This window comes from Eurytemora carolleeae, unplaced genomic scaffold (assembly GCF_000591075.1).
Source record: "Eurytemora carolleeae unplaced genomic scaffold, Eaff_2.0 scaffold995, whole genome shotgun sequence".
In the NCBI taxonomy this organism is placed as follows: domain Eukaryota; kingdom Metazoa; phylum Arthropoda; class Copepoda; order Calanoida; family Temoridae; genus Eurytemora; species Eurytemora carolleeae.
In genome coordinates, this window is record NW_019396885.1 from 189,280 (window position 1) to 209,886 (window position 20,607).

Sequence of the window (20,607 nt, forward strand, 5' to 3'; positions counted from 1 at the left end):
GCTTTCCAACCTGGACCTAAATCCTGGAGCAAACCTCCTCCCTGCTTGCTTCGGCATAAAGGCTAAACTCCCGCTCCCAGGCCTTCCTTGTGTCCCATGCATTGACGTTGGGATCTACAAGGGGCTCTTGGGTGCTTGTGTCCTCTAGAGTGGAGGACAACACATTCCTGAGCTCCAAAAAAAATTCTCTTTACAGGATGTCCTGAGGGCATCTCAAAAAGCTTATTTAGGACGTCTTGAGACGTCCTGACTGGTTCTTCACAAGACACTGTCAAGTCCGGGCGTAAACAGTGTTTACCCCCAATAAAAAAGATATTTTTATAGAGAAACCTGTGTAAACCCTACCCTGACTTGACAGTGTCTCGTGAAGAGCCAATCAGGATAATTCACATGATTAATTAACAGTTGCTCCTAATGCTATACTCGTGGTATATCTACTTTTCACAATCTTGAAGATTCCTCCAGGTAAAAAGCGTGGAAATATTCTTTGAAAATTTGTATTGTTTTTTCACATGTTAAGTTGTACACATAGCAAAAGAAACCTGTGCAAGATCTTGCATATTACTATTGTGTTAATCATGAGTAATGTACGCCAGAATATCTAGATAATAATTCTTGTAAATATCACATGTAAAATATATGAGATATCATGTTTCATTTTTAATAGAGTTGCAAAATCAATACACTTGGTGTCTCTCCTCATCTTTTAGAAACTAAAAGTTTATTGTAGTAAAGTGAAATATTTAAACCGACATAAATTTTTCAGATAACAAGCATTGTATTTTTCAACAAACCCTTTTTGGAATATCGTTCTTTTAGATATATAAAGGAAGGAACATTCATATGATTATGAACATATTAACATAGCTGAACATTATTAAGACTTGAAATATCACTTTGAGATAATAATAGTTTAAAGCTTAATGTTCAAGATGGTTAATGTAAAAGATATAAACTAAAATATTTAGTTTCTAAACATTTTGTAGTGATTATATACTTTTACACAGTGTTTTTATAATATATCAAATATAAATCAATCATTCCTGGGGTTTTTTTAAAAATTTAAATTAAGTAGATGGGAGAAAAATAATTTTCTCATGTAAAAATCCCATGTTCATCTTGTGAAATAAACTTAAATATCCTTAAACTCGATTTCTTAATCTGAGTATCCAACTTTTGATTCTCTTCTAAAACCTTCTTTCTTGGATAAAGTAGAGAAAAATAAAAAAACAGTTTTTAATTTAAAGAGTCCCTCATGTTTCTGTATATAATCTTAAATGGCACGCAAAATTTTAAATTTATCAAGCATTGATCTCAATATCCGCCATTCAAAAGCTTTCAGGTGAGAACTAAAAATTGTGAATTTTCTTATTACAATTTTGAAAATTCTGTGATTCTTTGATTCAATTTTTAAAAATTTTAGATTTTCCTAGAAATAATTTATATACACATTTTTGCTTTTATGCACTTAAGAAATAGTGGTGGCTCATGGCTGCCGGAAGAGAAATAAACTTAAATATCCTTAAACTCGATTTCTTAAGCTGAGTATCCAACTTTTGATTCTCTTCTAAAACCTTCTTTCTGGGATAAAGTAGAGAAAAATAAAAAAAAACAGTGATTCTTTGATTCAATTCTTAAAAATTTTAGATTTTGCTAGAAATAATTTATATACACATTTTTGCTTTTATGCACTTAAGAAATAGTGGTGGCTCATGGCTGCCGGAAAAGGAAAAAGCTAACATGTGGCACGGAAGGGGAAATAGTGGTGGTTCATGGCCGCCTGCCTTCCTCCGCTTGTCACAAGAAATTCTCCGGAATCGGTTTCAAGAAACATGAAACTTTTTAGTTTCAACAGTAACTTCCTGTTAACGTATAATTACAGAGAGACATTGTGAAACCCAATCTGTGAATTGAATCGAATGATTCACGTATATAATTTACGTGATGAAATTAAAATTCAGTCATTTTAACGCGTCAAGGATTAGATATGCATTCTGAATGGTGAATTTCATTGGAATTACTGCTAAACCCGAATTATGACATAGAATTCTATTTTGGGAATTCTGGTTCTTTTCAATCATTCAATGGGATGAGAAGAACTATAGGCAGTTTATAGCTACATTCTTACAAGGTCGGAGGATGACAAGTACGTTTCACTAATCTCTATCAGTCTAGCATAGCAACAAATACAGAAACTTGGCCTACTCTATCTGTCAAACTAGAATATAACAGACCAATTATGAAATTTTTACAGATAATACAAGATGTCATGCTTAAAATTGGTTTTAGACAAAACATTTTTATTCTAAAAAAGGTTCTACATGAGTCTGATAAAAAATTAATGAATGTCATGTGACTAATAACCCTGATAAAGATGAGTACGGGTTGCAGCTGCAGGCCGGCCTGTATCCAGTCACACTGCAGTCAGTATCAGCATACCTTTCTTGGTTGATAAACAGGCCGTCTGCTAGTAGCCCCAGGGTGTGTCGTTGGTGAGAGACCATGTTAATCTTTGTCCTGAGACGCAATTTATCTTCTTCAAGATTTACCTGCGCTAAACTCCACCATGCAGTACAGTCGATGTTAGTTAAAGAAACCATCGAAATGAAAATACCGGAGACGAAGATTGATTTGGAAACAATTCGACAACTCGAAAGATTATCTTTGGTGGATTTTGCTAATGTAACAGGTATCGACAGGCTCGAATCCGCAATTAATCTCGCGGATAGGATTCGAAATGTGAATACAGATGGGGTTGAACCTCTTTACTCCATTCTTGAGGACGAATCCTTGTATCTGAGAGAAGATGTGGCTGTGAAACCTGCAAACAGAGAAACATTAATGTCTCTTGCAGTTCGGACGGAGGAAGATTATTATTCAGCCCCCCAAGGAAATATATCACTAGAGCCTACACCTGGATATTCCAGAGAATCTGATCCAAGTTCTTGACAAAATATATAAAGTTTGTTTGATTTCTTTCCTTTTATTCTTTTGGTTTGAACTCTTTTCTTGACATTAAATTGGTTTTGAAATAGTTTCAATATTTCAGACTGAGATGCTATGAGAATGGAGTTGGGGACAGAATATATATTTCACGTATTCTGGGAGGATAGTATCTGGCTTCCACCAAATACAACTTGGAAGGTGAAGTATAGATGGAGATGGATAAATACATTAAAAGGGTCAGTGTTTTAAAAATATTGGATAGGTATAATCTGTAATATTACTATTTTAACGAGACTATAACTAGGGGCGGCTAATGATATTTGCCAGGGGGGGGGGGGAAGTAATTGAATTATTGCGCCGAAACAAATTCCCCCCTAGAATTTTTTACAGCGAATTTGGTCAATTTTATGTCAACCTTAAGCAGCTTTGGGGGGTGGATGTGTGTTGGTTTTTTAAGTCCCCCCTCCCCCCATAAGCCTCATTAGTTTAAAACTCTGTTTTATCCCCCCCCCCCCACACACACACACACTCTATAAAGTAGTTATAAACAAGTAACTTGGTGTTGTTTGATAGATTTAATCCAGTGGGATTATAATGGCAGGTTTAAAACTTTATTGATGAAAAGGGGTTGGGTATATATTTCTCGGTTTTCATCATTTTGGATAAAACTTCTGTATTATGCAAGAACTGCGATCACGAATACTTTTATGATTCTGTAAAACCAACGCATTATTTACTATGGCTTTTTGTCCATTTGTTTCTTATATTTTATGCCATTCTGTGCATTTTGTGCATTTCTTAATCTCAGAAACTATTTCCAAATATTAGTTAATTGTTTTTTTTTTCAATAATATCAATATTCGATATCTCCTATAATATTATCTTGGAAAACTGCGACTTAAAGGAAACTTATTTTTTTTTTTATAGATTTTCGGCTTATATATGAACTTTAAAAATAAATAGCTGATATTTTTACATGTTCAATGTTCACAGCTCAAAAATATTACATCCTTCAGCGGAAAGTGGTGAGGAAACTGCACCAATAAAAAAGAATAAAATAGAAGCATTAATTCTCAAATTGTGTAAAAATTAAAAATTGGATATCTTTCTTGTCTGAGTGATTTTAATTGCTTTAATCTGGAGTCTTTATCGAAAGTCGAAACAATAGACCACCCCCCCCCCCNATTAATTTTTTTTTTTTTTTTTGGGGGGGGGGATACAATTATCTCTAACTGAATAAAACGTGTAAAAACTATCATGGTTTAAAATCTGATTTCTCTAGGATGTGCAACCAACTCAGGACGGAGTATACACGGAGTTCACGGATCTTTGGTATCCGATCCCGGTTGCGTTTTTTATCCTTCTCCTAAGGACTATTTTTGAAAGGTCAGAAATTAGTCTTTTTTATTTTTTTTTATAATTTTTACGAAGAAATAATTCTGTCGAGGACCTCATTTTAAAACACCGACAGTCGTGTTTCCAGTTTTAAAGATAGAGATACAAAAAAAATTAAAATAAAAAAGAGGAAAATAATTTTTGTTCATATTCAGATACATATTCAAACCTCTGGGACTCTCGTTTGGTATAAAAGATTCCAAGCATATAAAACCATCTACAAACTCAGTTCTGGAGAAAGAATTCAGCTTAACCAAGAAAAACAAATCATACCAAATAAACATACCCAAGGTAATAGTTCTAATATTTAAAAAAGAAACTTTCCTAATCGAGCTACAATGACTTTTTATTTTTTGGGAGGTTCTCTAAAATTTGAACAATTAAATATCAAGAATTTTGAGACGGTTAGTAGTAATCCAAACTTATATTTGATACAAAGAATTCTTGACATTTACGAATATAGTGGTATCTTAACCTTTATTGAGCTCCTTTCAGTAGTAAGGATATGTCAGCATCAGAGGTTAGATTAGACCGTATTTTAGTTAGAACGTTATCATTTACGTCTCAATAAACATTGGAATTAAGTGAATACTTTAAAATCATCTTCTATCCACGCTGACGTTAATTCGTAAATCTTTTCATCTTAGACACATTCTCAACACTATGAACACAATATTCCGGAATTTCTTAATGTTGTCGGCCTGTTTTGTACCTTCTAAAATTGAGAATTTTGCCTTCTTTAGTTGAGAAGTTTTCCTCATTTTGGAAAATATGGTCCCGCACCATGTATTTTGCTGTCTACTCCTGGTTCAATACGCAATCTATTATTATTTGTTGTCGGTCGATTTGACAAGAACTTGAAAGAAAACCAAATATAAACATTAAATAATGTTTAGTTGGGTTTTAGTTTAAAAATAAACTTGAAAGAAAACCAAATATAAACATTAAATAATGTTTAGTTGGGTTTTAGTTTAAAAATAAACTTGAAAGAAAACCAAATATAAACATTAAATAATGTTTAGTTGGGTTTTAGTTTAAAAATAAACTTGAAAGAAAACCAAATATAAACATTAAATAATGTTTAGTTGGCTGTCAGTTTAAAAATAAACTTGAAAGAAAACCAAATATAAACATTAAATATTGTTTAGTTGGGTTTTAGTTTAAAAATAAACTTGAAAGAAAACCAAATATAAACATTAAATAATGTTTAGTTGGCTGTTAGTTTAAACATGAACTTGAAAGAAAACCAAATAAAAACATTTAATAATGTTTAGCTGGCTGCTGATTTAAACATGAGAGAGAGACAGATAGAATACTGGTTAAAAAGAAGAAGATTGTACGGTAAAAAAATATCCTTATATTATCTTACGCAAAAATTGTAAATTATAAAACATTCCAATGAAAACTACACGACCCCCTGGTTATTTTCTTGGCTTCATTGCTTTTGTAAAATGCTGACTTTATCCTGAAATGATTTTGGAAATAGAAATATACCTCTCTGTATCTTTGATAACCCTTTACATTACACAAACATGTTTTCTTCCCAGTAGACTAGTACGCACACATTTTTCTTTCTCCAGGGAAGCCGACTACCATGCAGAAATTCTGTGAGACTGGTTGGAGATGGTTCTACTACTCTTGTGTTTTTACATACGGAGTTATCTGTCTCTGGGACAAACCCTGGCTTTGGAATATCAGATACTGCTGGTAGGTTCTAGGATCAGATACTGCTGGTAGGTTCTAGGATCAGATACTGCTGATAGGTTCTAGGATCAGATACTACTGGTAGGTTCTAGGATCAGATACTACTGGTAGGTTCTAGGATCAGATACTACTGGTAGGTTTTAGGATCAGATACTGCTGGTAGGTTCTAGGATCTGATACTGCTGGTAGGTTCTAGGATACTACTGGTAGGTTCTAGGATCAGATACTACTGGTATGTTCTAGGATACTACTGGTAGGTTCTAGGATACTACTGGTAGGTTCTAGGATACTACTGGTAGGTTTTAGGATACTACTGGTAGGTTCTAGGATCAGATACTGCTGGTAGGTTCTAGGATCAGATACTGCTGGTAGGTTCTAGGATCCGATGCTACTGGTAGGTTCTAGGATACTGCTGGTAGGTTCTAGGATCAGATACTACTGGTAGGTTCTAGGATCTGATACTCCTCGTAAGTTCTATGATACTGCTGATTGGTTCTAGGATCAGATACTGCTGGTAGGTTCTAGGATCAGATACTGCTGGTAGATTCTATATTGTATATTGTATATTGTATATTGTATATTGTATATTTTATATTGTATATTGTATATTGTATATTGTATATTGTATATTGTATAATTCTATATTCTATATTCTATATTCTATATTCTATATTCTATATATTCTATATTGTATACTGTATACTGTATACTGTATACTGTATATTGTATATTGTATATTGTATATTGTCTAGGTACAACTATCCACACCATGATGTTCCCCAGGAAGTCTGGTGGTATTACATGGTGGAGCTCTCCTTCTACTGGTCTCTCTCCTTCTCACAGTTCTTCGACGTGAAGAGGAAGGATTTTGTCGAGATGTTTATCCATCACGTGACCACAATAGCGCTTCTCTGCTTCTCTTGGACATGCAATCTTTTCAGGTATATCTCAACCTTGGCAACCTTAAAGGGATTGTTCACCTATTTTAAAATAGACATAAAACCCTAATTTTTAGATTAGGATTACCACACAAACACGTTCTTAGAATAATCCGAGGGGCTTTGTCAGAAAACTGGTTTTCTTGTACTTAAAGGGTCTGAAGCGTAATTTTAAGTGATCCATGCAGAGAGGCCATCGTCTGATTCACAACGGTACCCTTAAAACCTTTTTCGAATCAACAGAGTGGAAGATGTTGTTTTTCTAGGTTTATAAGTGTTTTCCTATAGTTTTCCTATAGTTTTCCTATAGTTTTTCTATAGTTTTCCTATAGTTTTCCTATAGTTTTCCTATAGTTTTCCTATAGTTTTCCTATAGTTTTCCTATAGTTTTCCTATAGTTTGCCTATAATTTTCCTATAGTTTGCCTATAGTTTTCCTTTAGTTTTCCTTTAGTTTTCCTTTAGTTTTCCTATAGTTTTCCTATAGTTTTCCTATAGTTTTCCTATAGTTTTCCTATAGTTTTCCTATAGTAGGAATACGGAAGTCACTTTTCCAGAGAACCCACAAATGAAATAATCAGGTTTCAAAAGTATAAACATTGACAAATAATTCATATTTGATCAGACAACGCTTTTAAGGGTACCGTTGTGCATAGGGTATTGCCATCTTTGCATGGAGGGTTTACTTGAACAGTTTAAGGTGTTGAATCTTGAATTCACTTTTTCAAAACGATTTAATATTTTGTTCTTTATAAAAATTTAGGAAAATAATTAGAAAAGTTTCTAAAACATTATGATTTCTTCGACGGTTTTGAGCAATTTGAAGAATATCTCCTTTAATGAATAAGACTTATATTGTTTAGGACTAGGTTTAATAAGTTGTATAATCATTCCCACACTCAGCACCATTTGTGTCAGCTTTATTAAACATGCAACCTAGATATCCTGATATATTGATATTCGATATTAATGATGTAAGATATAAAAAATATTCCATTGTTGAAAACTTGTATAAAAGGTTGTTGAATTAAATATGTAAATGAAAATACAGAGAAGAGTTTTTTTGGCCGTTGCAAGGGTATATATTTTGTTAAAAATCGACCCCCCCCTTCCTGCACCTCTTTAAAAATATTTTTTATGTGTTTGGAATTTATGCGTTGAGGGGAGTTAATGACTTACACCCTTTTGGGCCATTGTTTAAAATTTAGAATCTGGATTTTACGTCTAAAACGCTAATTATGATCAAACATGGTAAGCTGAAAATTTCAAGTAATAATTATCTCNCTTTATTTATGTATAATTACATGTCATATAATAATTGCAATACTAAAGGATTGTTGATATATAATATATATCTAGGTGTGTCCTGATTATCCATAATTTTGCAAATATATTCCTTTAAACTAATGTATATATCAGTGCTTATGATCCAAATCCGGATCTGTTGGATCCACAAGATTCTGGCTTCCTGGATCCGGATCCGCAAAAATATGCTGATCCACCTAATCGGATCCAAGGGGCAAAAATATCAACCAAAAACTGCAAAAATACTGATTTACTCTCAAACCCCAAATCAGAACTATTGAAGAAAAAAAGCTTATCTAGGTGTGGAACACTAGTCCTGATTATTCTTGATTTCGCGGATATATTCCTGGAATCATATATATTTATATATATATATATCTAGGTGTGGAACACTAGTCCTGATTATTCTTGATTTCGCGGATATATTCCTGGAATCTGCCAAACTCTGTCACTACGCTAAGCTTAATACGGTCTGTGATATCATCTTTGCTGTATTTGCCGTCTGGTAAGCCAAGTTTAAAATTATCGTTTTGTATGGGAACTGGGGTCCGTCTAGGTTGTGTAGAAATCCAATTAACGTAGTTATTACGAAATAGTAATTGATCCTGAATTTATCTCTAAAACATCCCTGGTTGGTGAAAAGTGTGGGGGGGGGGATATTTCAGTCTTAACTGACTTTTTGTTAATTTTTCTTATTTAAGTTGGATTATTACAAGACTCGGCATATTTCCTATATGGATTCTTTACAGGTTAGATGTTAAACTTTTTATTATTCACCTGAAATGTATTTTTTTAGAATTAAAATCTTAAACATATTACTCTGTTATCATGATAAACGATGATACATGAAAAATCTTTTTACAAAAAGATAAGTTTCATAAGAATTGTTCCCATTGTTTTATTGTTCCTTTGTTTAATTCATTTTAAATGTTTCTCGATATGAATTGGAATTTTAACCATATTTATCAATCGAATATTTTTTTAATTTCACGCAATTAATAAATTATTTAGCACAACCGTGGAGGCGCCCCAGATGCTCGAGATGTTCCCTGCGTACTACATCTTTAACGTCCTTCTCACCATTCTCCTCGTCCTTCATGTTATCTGGACGTATTTTATTCTCAAGATTGCATATAATGCTCTCTATGCCAAAAAGGTAATAATACTAAAAATGAATGCTGATGCTTTCGTGGTTTTGAATTAATCAGATATTTTAGCGGATGAAAATCTCCGAAACGGTAATAAAAAATCCGCAAGATCAGGATTTTGAAACCAGAGAAAACTACTCCTCTTTCTCCCTTTTTTCCATATAGAAGCAATTAATGTGCTTCTAAAATATAAAACAAATCTTTAACTGTAAATATGACGCTAAATGGCGAACTATTTTTGGTTGCACTCCTTCAAACTCAAAAAAAGGTTTTTTAGCTGAAGTGTTTTTTGATCTGACATTTTATATTCAAAATTATTTGGCGGTGTTTCCTAATGTTGCGATATTATTAGGAGAAGGGCGTTGCAGACTCTAGATCTGATTCTAGCGGAGAAACCTGCTCCACCACTGATGACGAGGCTAGAAAGAAAGACGACAATAAGAAAAGAATTCAAAATGGCGGCGCTTATGCCGATAACAATGGCGGCGTAAATCCTCAACCAAATGGAGCCATAAAACAAAATGGCAACTACAAAGCCTCTAGTGTTGAGGTTAAATAAGTCCATTTCGATGGAGGAAAATTATATGATACTCGAAAAGAACATCTTTCTTAACCCAGATTTTTTGAAAATTAAGAGGAATTTTGTTGAATTTTACAACAGTATTAGTAATATGATTGATACCAGTTTACAACCTTTATTTTGATACAACCATTCCACGATTAAATGCATACATTCCAATCAATCTGAAACAAAAGATATTTTCTATTAACTTTGCAACAAAACTTTTTTTCTACATGTGCCCTTCTTCAAGCAAAACAGTTCTGATTTATCAATCCTCATACTGATCTTAACATAAGATGTTTTGATCTTCACAATTTTCCTGACAACAACTTAAATTTTTTTTAATTCTTATATTCTAAAAAACTTTTCTATCTATTTTTAAGATGTCTTAGAAAATTCATTTTAAAGTCACAACGGGTATTTAATAAAACTGCACTAAAAAATTAGTTTTGTAAGTTTTAGACCTCCATTTTGTTAAATCTCACTGCTTCAACGAAACACGCCAAGTCCATATTTTTGCACTCGTCTTCCAAATGTTGAAAAAAATTGCTTGCTGAAAAGGTTTTATTTTATGAAATGCATCAAGCAAAGGTTATCTAATTTCTATTTAACAATTTTGATATTTGCAACTATTCCGTCCAGTTAATGAAATATCGCACAAACCTTTTAAGGATCTCTATAAAGAAACATTAAATTCATTTTTAAAAAAACATGTTTTGCTTTTTAAGAAATTTAATTTTATATACTTTGTTTTACTTATTTTTACAAATACGTTTTACAATTATCTTGCAATTTGTTGACCAATATTATCTACTTAACTTCTTGTTACTGTGTATTATGTTAATTTGTACCTTATATATACATTCCTTTGTATTTTCTATTTAACTGTCTCCAACACGTCAGATAAAAACTACTTCTTCCTTTTACACGTTAATCACGGCCTTACTTAAATAAAAATATGATCTAGATTTAAACACTAATTTCCTGCTTTTTATATCAGCTAGGATTTCCAATGTTTCCGGATCAGTTCCATTACGGAAATGTCTTACGGAACCTTTTCTGAACACAAAACCATTAGAAACTTGAAGCAATTGAGTACAGAAACTTCCTAAATTAAACAATGAACCATTCTAATCTAAAAAAAAAAACTACACAAAAGTTGTTGCAACAGACACAAAAAAGTTTGACGGTTTTTTTGATCAATTCCATAGGGAAGCATTGTTCCATAATTTTTTTCTCAGTTTATTACATCTTGTTCTGTGTAGCAACTAGGGGGGTAGATTTATTTGAATTTGGTTAATAAAGGTTCCGTAATGCCTTCACGAAACCAAATTGATCTAGAAAAGTTGGAAACCTACTGGGGAAATTCTGGTTATCCCCTACCGGGGGATTTTTACTACTTTTTAACCCTAAATTATTCTCGACAATCTTTTATAACTATTGGAAATATGCATTTCTTACTTTAAGATTATTTTATTTTGCAAAAGATATGAGACATGTATTTGAATTTTTGTACAGTTGCGCAATTTTACATATTTTTGACACTTCGACTTTAGTGATATGAATAATCAGTGTATAATGTCCAACAAAAACCAATCAAACTGTATACTAAAATGCACAAATGTAATCATATCTAGATGTATATTTTTATGTACTTGCACATTGCTCAGGCGCACAGAACAGTAGCACTGCAAACAGAGATTATAGAGATCTTAGTATAGAAAATAAAGCTCTGCGTTCATATATATGTATGTTAGCTATTGCCGGCCAAACGGGTAGCCCAAATTGGCTGAATTTTTTAGGAAGCCGATGGGCACCCTGGAGGTAACCAAAGCTAGATAAATTAAAACAAAAATTAAAATCTATTTTTTTGTATTTCACTGTCAGCGCCGGGCACATCATCTAGTAATATATAAGACAGTTCTTTAATCTCTGGAGGTAGGAACACACTAGAATATGGATTTACAATTTACGCATTTTATCCAATATTGTAATCGTAGAGGCCAAGCATTGGAGATAAACATCCTCCGAAATATTTTGTTTAACCGTTATTTTTAAATTTTAAAAAAATTATTAAACTTCAATTTTTGAATAAAAAAGGTGGGGCTGGTTCTTTTTTAAACGAAAGATTTTGGAGGATTTTATTTTTGTTGATCCATGGGAAAACTGAAGAGCATTGACCCAACCAGTTTGTTATGTGATTAAATTACGAAAATCAGCATTTTATTGTTCGTATGTTAAATGTTTTTTCAATAAATGTCCACTCAATGTTGGAATATACCCCTGATTATCAGGTTCACGTATTAATATGTAAATCCTTGATCATGGTGTATCATTAAAAAAAAAACCTGTAAACTAGAAACAACATATTCTTATATACATTGTCTGTCAGGCTGTCTAGGTCTGTCTGTTTGTTAGTTAGTTGTTTGTATCCGATAAACTTTTAAACTGCTAGAACGATTTGATCCACATTTTTTATGACAAATCACATGAAAGGTTTATGAAAATTTTGCGCCGAATAAAAATGGCTACATTTATTATTTATGCGACCAAAAAATGAGAAAGATAAAAATAGCCACGTATAGAATATAGAGCAACAGTTAAAAGTTAAAATTGTGAAAAGATAAAGCGGGGCGAAGCGCGCTAAAAGCATAATTTTTATTTAAAATCTAAGATGACAAAATAAACAACCACGGCTGAAAGATGTAGAATGACGTCCTCGATTTTCTTATATTTAAGAAATGCGAACGATTTTGAAATTTGTTCAACGTGAAATAAATAAGCTTCAAATAGAAAAATCCGTTTCGTAATGTTAAGAAAAAACAAATAGGGAAGTTGTCCACTGTTTTCTGGTTACCGCCGTATGTTGACGGTGTTTGTAACAAGGATCACGTTTATTATTTTACTATTAGAGATTGTAAAGAACGAATAGAACCCTAAACTCGTATGCATGATATAAAAATTTTATTCGGATTTTAGGGACCTTCAGATCTCATAATCTAAATTTTATTTTAACCATAAATTAATTTACATGGGTATTGGGTATTTGGTACAACACCATGGGTTTTGAGAGAATTGTATTACATCCGCCCAACGTTACATCCGTCCTACGATACTACTGACTTACGCTGTTGGTTGGATGTCTGTAGGTCGGATACACACTTCATTGAAAACAATTAGTGTATCCGACCTACTGTAGGTCGGTTGCACAGCTTTCTTAAGTTGGTTACACTCTTCGTAGGTTGGATGTACAACTTAACAAAAATCTGTGCATCCAACCTACAAAAGTTGTGCATCCGACCTACTAAAGTTCTGTATCCGACCTACAAAATCTGTGCATCCGATCTACAAAATCTGTGCATCCGATCTTCAAAATCTGTGCATTCGATCTACAAAAAGTGTGCATCTGACCTCTACTTCAATTTGTGTGCAACCGGAACATCTATCCTTCTGTAGCGCTGTCAACTACATACTGTCAATATGAAGTTCCTGCGTAGGTCGGATTAACAAAATAGAATGTACATCCGGCCTACAGCTGTCGTAGGCCCGAAGTATTGTAGGACAGAACTAACATTACCATTGAGTGAAGAATTAGAAGTCGTCTTTGTTAATAATTTTCAATGATCACAATAAAATTACATCTTTCAAAGTAAATTTTGTGTAAACGAATAAAAGTCTGTTTTTTACTCTTTAAACCGTTGTTTGATTTCTAAATGATGAACAGTGAAGGATGACAGCTCTGTGCTTATGTTTGTAAACAGGAATTTCTCATTTTACTATAAGTACACAGCATTCCCAGTATGCACTCAAAGCATAAACAAATTTTAAATCCTAGCATACGAACATTCTACGGATTTCAGCTTTACTAGTATTCCTAGTATAGGCATCAGCCCACTTAAAAAATCATTTGCAAAGACAATTTTAAAATTTGATTCAATTCAAATTCAAATTGTATATTTCTGGAGAAACATTATTAGTAAAACAATTTTAACGATAACATATCTATAACATCTAATATGGTAATTATTGTACTTGAGGAGAGCTCAATAGCTCAGACTTTTATTTATTGAGACGTATATGATAAAGACGTTTAAGAGTCAGGAGAATTTCTCCAAAGTTGACGCGTCATAAAGACCTACATTTTTATGCTTTTTGACGCGTTCTGCAGTTCGAGTTTGATCTATTTTGACAGCTTGTCATCGTAGGAGACATTTAAAGATCTATGTCTTAGAAAATCTACTTATTTTCAACCCCTCACCATGAACACTGTGCAGTGTATTTTGTGTGCCATATAAGATGATTAAGTTCCGCTGAGTAAATCTTATATTTAATCCTTCTAACTATCTATCTATCAATTTATTGTACAAGGTGTCTCACAAAACATAGTGATTGAGAGAATAGGATTATTGTTTTTGTGTTGTCTAAATTACCTAAGGCAGACCACATTTTGGAAATACCATGACTGGGGTTTTTTTGTTATTATTGTCTATAAAATCAATGCCGCAAATTATTTCAAAGATGGGTCGTCTCTCAACTGTCATGTTTGGTGGGACACCCTGCATGTACACACCTCACTAGTTATCTATATCTGTTGCACACATGTTGGTTTAATACAAGGTTAGATGTTTCACGGTCAGCATCCTGATAGACAGATACAGATGATACAGATAAATATAGATGTGTACAGCAAATACGGACTAAATAATCATAAAAAAGACTGACAATAATTAGAAACAAAAACAGACAATAATTAAGAGATAAAAACTATCATGTGTTACAGACAAAAAATTGTTAATTATTAGAGATAAGATTTGACAATAGAAGAGGTTGAAACCGACAAAAATTAGAGATATTAACTGACAAGAATTAGAGATAAAAACTGACAATGATTAGAGGTATTAACTGACAAAAATTAGAGATATTAAATGACAAGAATAAGAGATAAAAACTGACAATGATTAGAGACAAAAATTAGAGATAAAAACTGACAATGATTAGAGGTTTAGAAGAATATTGACTACAAAAAAATCAGGAATCAATTAATATTGATGTTTAAACCGCTGATTGAAGCGTGAGAGTGTTTTATCTAATTCTAAATATTGGTTAAAGGGAGGATAGACGTATATTAAAGTGACTATTTAATTAGTGGTACGCACGAAGGGTCTCTAAATACCTTTATTTGAACGTATCAACGTATTTCTATCTTAAAGAGTATACTGCATATTTCTGCATGTCATCTCAACAGAGAAACCACGCTTGAACATACTTCAACTTTAAGACAGATAATAAGGGGATCTTCAAAAGAAGGGTTAATGAGCACTGTTGTGAATAAGGCATGTCCTATTTGAACTGAGGATCGCTTAAAATTACGTTCACAATCCCTTTAAAGGTTGTTAAAATCCTATCCCTCAGCATCTTCCATATGTGAGATTAAATAGTTGTAATACTGTCAAACCTTGACTTTATCCCTAGTTTCCGTGTTTATCCGTCTGTGCCGCAAACTCCGGGAAATTGGTTCTAATAATAAAATGATTTATCTTGGCGCAGAGATAGTGATTTTGATAAAACTCGCTTTTCTTTAAAAGGCACTAAAAGATGGTACCGTATAAACAGCAGCAAACGAGGAATAACTGCAAAGAAGAACAGCAGAAGGCCTGGTTCAGCTATAGTTTCAGGTCCTTTACTCATACATACAGTTGTTAAACAATGTTTAAATACAGAATTGGCCGTATCGGAGGAGGCTATGGAAATATGGTACCTCTCAGAGAAGTGGTGACCATGATTTTTAAGGGTTGGTGCAATCGTCTCTGAAAGAAAATTTTTAAAGTTGACTTTTTATGATGAAAACTTAGGAAGGTTTTAAGCGGGTATTTAGTCAAAAAAGTGTTTGCTTAATAATTTTGATCGCAGTGTAAACTGTATAGTGTAAATACTTTATCTAAAAGATATTTTAAAGGGACTGTAAGCGTCATTTTAAGTCTCCCTCCATTCAAGGATGGCAATGCCCGAGTATGAATTAGATATCAACGTATTAAATTTTGAAAACTGATAATTTTTAGCTGTGGGTTCTCTATAAAAGTGACTCGCGCATTTCTACTGCAGTAAAACACATAGGAATTATCAGAAACAAATACTTCTAAACCTAGAAAAACAATCTTCAACATTTTAGATCAGTTCAAGGGTACCGTTGTGAATCGGGCATTACCATCTTTGCATGAAGGGTCACTTGACATTACGCTGACTGTCCCTTTAAGAAAAGAAAATTCTGTATTTTATAAAAATTAAATTAACAGAATATGGTTGATGATTTTACTGCTAAATAATTGACTAGCTTGACGCACACTGTTGTCTATTTCCGTGTTGTAAACCACGAAAATTCAATGTCAAAATTAAAACTTTAATTTCTCAATGCCAACTAAATTGGAGGAGGTGAAGAAGGTAGAGGAGGTCGAGGAGGAGGCGGAATAGAAGTAAGGGGTAGAGAAAAAGCAGGTGGTGAAGAAGTGAAGAAGGAGGAGGAAGAGGAGAAAGATCAGGAAGAGTAGGAGAAGAAGGAGGAAGGAGGTAGAGAAGGGGGGAGGAAGAGTAGCAGGATGTGAGGTATTGAGGAAAGACAACTGGATAAAAATATAATGAGAGAAGAAGGAGTAAATAGAGTAAATATATGTAAAAACTCTGTATATACATATATGTAAATAATCTGAAAAGGGTGGTTACTGGATTGCATTGAATTGGTTGAAATAAAGAGCTAGAGCTGAATAATCGGTTTAGTTGCCATGAGCGGGGGTAAGGTGGATATTATAATATTGGAACCAATTACACCAAACACTTCCGAACTATTAGTTTACTTCCTGCATCCTATAGTCTGCATATATATAAGGTCAACACCCTCATTTCTCATTCTCAGGGTTCAGGTTCAGGTTCACTTGCAGTATAGTTCTAGGATTTAATCTCATCAAAATATGATCATAACAACATTATTTATGGGTATTACTTTTGAAGAAATCTTAACCATTCTTGTTCTTCTTTTAACAAGAAAGCTATGTTGAACAATATCAAATTCCTTTTAAAACTATTAATTAATGTTTGTCTAAGGTAATCATAGTATAATTGTAATTCTATTTTATAGACAAAACTTTCCTTGTATTTGCATACTTTCAATAAACTAGATCTCCTTTTTTCATAATAAATCTCAACACTTCAGTTTCTTTAATTGGTTTCTTGTCTGTGTGCTGGAGGAGCTGGAGCGTGGTAGAAAGAGTGCGCTCGCAACGCAGTGTTGCACATACCAATCTTTCAGTCAATTCTAAACCCCGGAGCTAGAGATAAGCTGAACCAACCCTAGGATGGGTTTGGCAGGCTCCAAAGAGTTTCTGAGCTTAGATATTGTTTAGTAATCTTGGGGTCGCGGTAGATAAAAATGCAATTTAATAAATCATGGTTTTTCTCCAATATGTTCTAATCCTTCTCCTTGAACCCGGCTCTGGGTTTGTTATTGCTCCACCCTGGGCAAATCCAGTGAGAAATCCATGTAGTTCATCAAGCTGGCAGCTTGTATTCTGGCCTCCAAACCTACAGTGTTACAAGATATTTAGTCAGGGTCCATGTCCTGAAACCCAGGAGCTAGGTTTCAGCTCACAGGATAAGGTTCCGGTTTGTAGATGTCCTCAAAACCTTCCTCTTCTTTGGGAACCAACGGGAAAATGTTACTCCAGGTACTCTCGAGGTCCCTGTCAGGTAGATCAGTATGTGGACCTGAACCAGGATACTGGCAACCCGATTTGTCGGACCACGGAGAGATGTGAGCCAGGACGAGTGTTCTGGCCTCCGGAGCAAAGATGTTTTCAACTGTATACCCAGGGTCCCTGTCATAAAGGAGATCTTCTCATCATCAACCCATTAACTACTGAACCCTACTGTGGCTGTGATTCGGTTCTTCTAAACCAATATTATTATTCTCCCCTGAAACTGTGCTACGAGCAGTTAAGCCGTGGGCCCTGTGAGGAAGGATTATTGTTCACTTACAACCACACCTCAGATACAACACAGTGTTCTTGCTCCTCAGATATACCCAACTATTCTCCAGAATTAGGACAATGCTATGAGCTAGAGAGCAAAGGTCCGTGTGGGAAGGGCCAGATATTCGTGTACGACTCTAAACTGAAGAAACCCCGTTGTGAGTGCAAGGATAACTATGTTTACTGGGAGAAAAGTGACTCATGTTTCCGTGAGTATACTACAGGCCCCTGCAGGGGTTCACAGTTTATAATCAGGGACGAGGACGGGACCGGGGTTTGTTCTAAGAATCCTTGTCCTGCTACGGACTTGTTCTTCCCTGACGAGGACAAGAACACTCAGGGAGAGTGTCATAAGGTTGGGAACCGAGGTCCATGTCCAAGCGGAGAACTGGTTGTGTTTGAAGATTACTCTGGTAAGAGCTATCGCGGAAGCTGTGGTTGCAGCTCAGGGTATAATCAGAACTACTGGAACCAGGACGGAAAGTGTTATGAGTGGTACAGTCAGGGCCCATGTCTTGATTCATTCTTTTTTAAATATAATCGTGAGTCCCGAAGTACTGAGTGTTTCTGTGATACTAGTTCCGGATTCGTGTTCTGGAATGAAACCCAAGGGTGTTACCGAACCTTCACCCAGGGTCCCTGCCCTGATAACTCCTGGTTAGTTCCTGGAGGAGAGTCGGAGGAGGTTTACTGTGAGTGTAAGGATGGGTTTCAATTCTCTCCCGAGGATTACAAGTGTAAATCTACCCAACTCATCCAGGTTTCAGGACACAGGTTTGAGAACCTCTGGAGTAATGTTGCTGAGTACATGGAGAAGAGGAAGATGGAGAACTTGGTTCCAAGAAGACGGAGTTCAGAAACTAAATCAAAGTTAAGAATTAGAGAAACGCGGAGACGAGTATCTTGATGTTAAAAAAGAAGGAAAAAATAAGTTTTAGGAGAAATTAAACAGAAATATGCTTATTGCTTATAGTTAACATTTTTCTAGTCAATCGGGCATTTTTTAGATAGTTTTACTTACATATGTACATATAAAATAATTGAATTAGATATTCTCTATACAATTGTAATTAAATAAATTTCATACCGTGTATTTTTTATTTTCTTCAGTTTTAATAGGGGGGGGGGCTGGTTAATGAATTCTACCAGAAAGGGGATAGTTAAAGAAAATTATATTTTTAGAATTGTCAATTTCAATTTAAGCTAAACATTATATCAAGCAAGATTCTTAATTCTAAATTAAATGATGATTTGATGATTTGTTTCTAAGCAGGCCGTCAAAATTGTGTAAAAAACAGACAATAAAGAACACAAAATTGCACTTATTTCTATGTAAGAAACGCACTTTAGTATCACTATTATTTATGATTTTGTCGGAAACATACAACTGTTGACACTTGTGACGTTAGATGACAGCTGTACAGAGTGTGCAAATTCTCCGTTGCCATCTATTGTACTTGATCATCTATTTTCGTTTAACTAATCTCTGTTTTGTGTAATAACAAACAAATACATACAGTAAGACAGCTAAAGGATGACGACATATAAGCGTCTTTTACGAATTTGATGTATTTATGATCAAAGAGTGTATTTATGATCATCTTATTAAGGGATATATGTTTTTGTATACTGCATAATTCATGTGTTTAATGTTCTTTAGACTCTTCAAAGTCATAAATTGAGTTTTTCTTTATTCCATAGTTGTATAGGTCCCACTGTCTAAACCAACAAATAGAGATGTGTGATGTACTTTAAGAGAGTCTGTGATTCTTAAACTTAGGTTCAGTCCTATCCGGAAGGATGCATTTAACAGGATGATGGTTTGATTTTACAACATTTTTCCAATCTCATCATAATCCATTCTCAAGGTTTAGGAGTTTACTGAACGAATCATTTACAGAATTTAGATATTGTTCAAGTCATCTTCTATTTACTTTGAACACGTGTCAAACACAATAGATAATTAGATGATAAGATATTTTTAGCAGTTTTTCCCATCAATTATTTGTTTCCTCTCTTGGATATATGGTTCTTTCTTGAGCATGGTTCTACTGGATGCATGGTTCTACAGGAGGCATGGTTCTTCTGGATACTTGGTTCCAGTGGATTTTTGGTTCTTCTTGGCTTTGAGAATGGTTCTCAAAGATTAAATCATCCTTGTTGGTTCTACTTTATGCCTGGATTTTCTGTATACATGGTTCTCCAGGATTTACGGTTCTACTGGATGCATTGTTCTCCAGGATGCATAGTTCTCCAGGATTTACGGTTCTACTGGATGCATGGTTCTCCAGGATGCATAGTTCTCCAGAATTTACGGTTCTACTGGATACATGGTTCTCCAGGATTTACGGTTCTACTGGATACATGGTTCTCCAGGATTTACGGTTCTACTGGATACATGGTTCTCCAGGATTTACGGTTCTACTGGATACATGGTTCTCTTGTAATTTATGATTCTCATTGGATACATGGTTCTCTTGTAATTTATGATTCTCATTGGAGCATGGTTTTACTGGATGCATGGTTCTAGTGAATGCACGGTTATACTAAATGCATGGTTCTCCTGGAAACATAGTTTTCCTTTATATTGGT

At 34.1% G+C, this 20,607-nt stretch overlaps 3 protein-coding genes across 8 annotated transcripts; all 3 read left to right on the plus strand.

Annotated features, from left to right (window-relative positions):
* The first annotated feature begins 1,171 nt into the window (after positions 1–1,171).
* Positions 1,172–12,285, plus strand: LOC111709730 (ceramide synthase 6). 6 transcript variants are annotated; one of them, XR_002766927.1, is made up of 12 exons: positions 1,172–1,193; positions 3,047–3,144; positions 4,229–4,332; positions 4,497–4,632; positions 5,616–5,682; positions 5,922–6,048; positions 6,798–6,986; positions 8,670–8,792; positions 8,989–9,036; positions 9,299–9,443; positions 9,788–11,679; positions 11,936–12,285. XR_002766927.1 is itself a non-coding variant. In XM_023483620.1 (11 exons), exons 2-11 carry the CDS (start codon positions 3,061–3,063, stop codon positions 9,992–9,994), a joined length of 1,230 nt encoding a protein of 409 aa, XP_023339388.1. In that variant the 5' UTR covers positions 1,172–1,193; positions 3,047–3,060; the 3' UTR covers positions 9,995–12,285. The 6 variants fall into 6 exon arrangements, 3 of the variants coding, with proteins under 3 accessions (XP_023339388.1, XP_023339391.1, XP_023339389.1); XR_002766928.1 differs by having other exon boundaries at positions 11,940–12,285; XR_002766926.1 differs by having other exon boundaries at positions 9,788–11,011; positions 11,339–12,285.
* Positions 2,605–2,949, plus strand: LOC111709738 (glutamyl-tRNA(Gln) amidotransferase subunit C, mitochondrial). Its single transcript, XM_023483634.1, has one exon. It carries the CDS (start codon positions 2,605–2,607, stop codon positions 2,947–2,949), a length of 345 nt encoding a protein of 114 aa, XP_023339402.1.
* Positions 12,286–17,160: 4,875 nt separating the features above from the next.
* LOC111709759 (uncharacterized) lies at positions 17,161–19,108 on the plus strand. Its single transcript, XM_023483656.1, has one exon. The coding sequence runs from the start codon at positions 17,435–17,437 to the stop codon at positions 18,920–18,922; it is 1,488 nt and encodes a 495-aa protein (XP_023339424.1). The 5' UTR covers positions 17,161–17,434; the 3' UTR covers positions 18,923–19,108.
* The last annotated feature ends 1,499 nt before the right edge of the window (positions 19,109–20,607 follow it).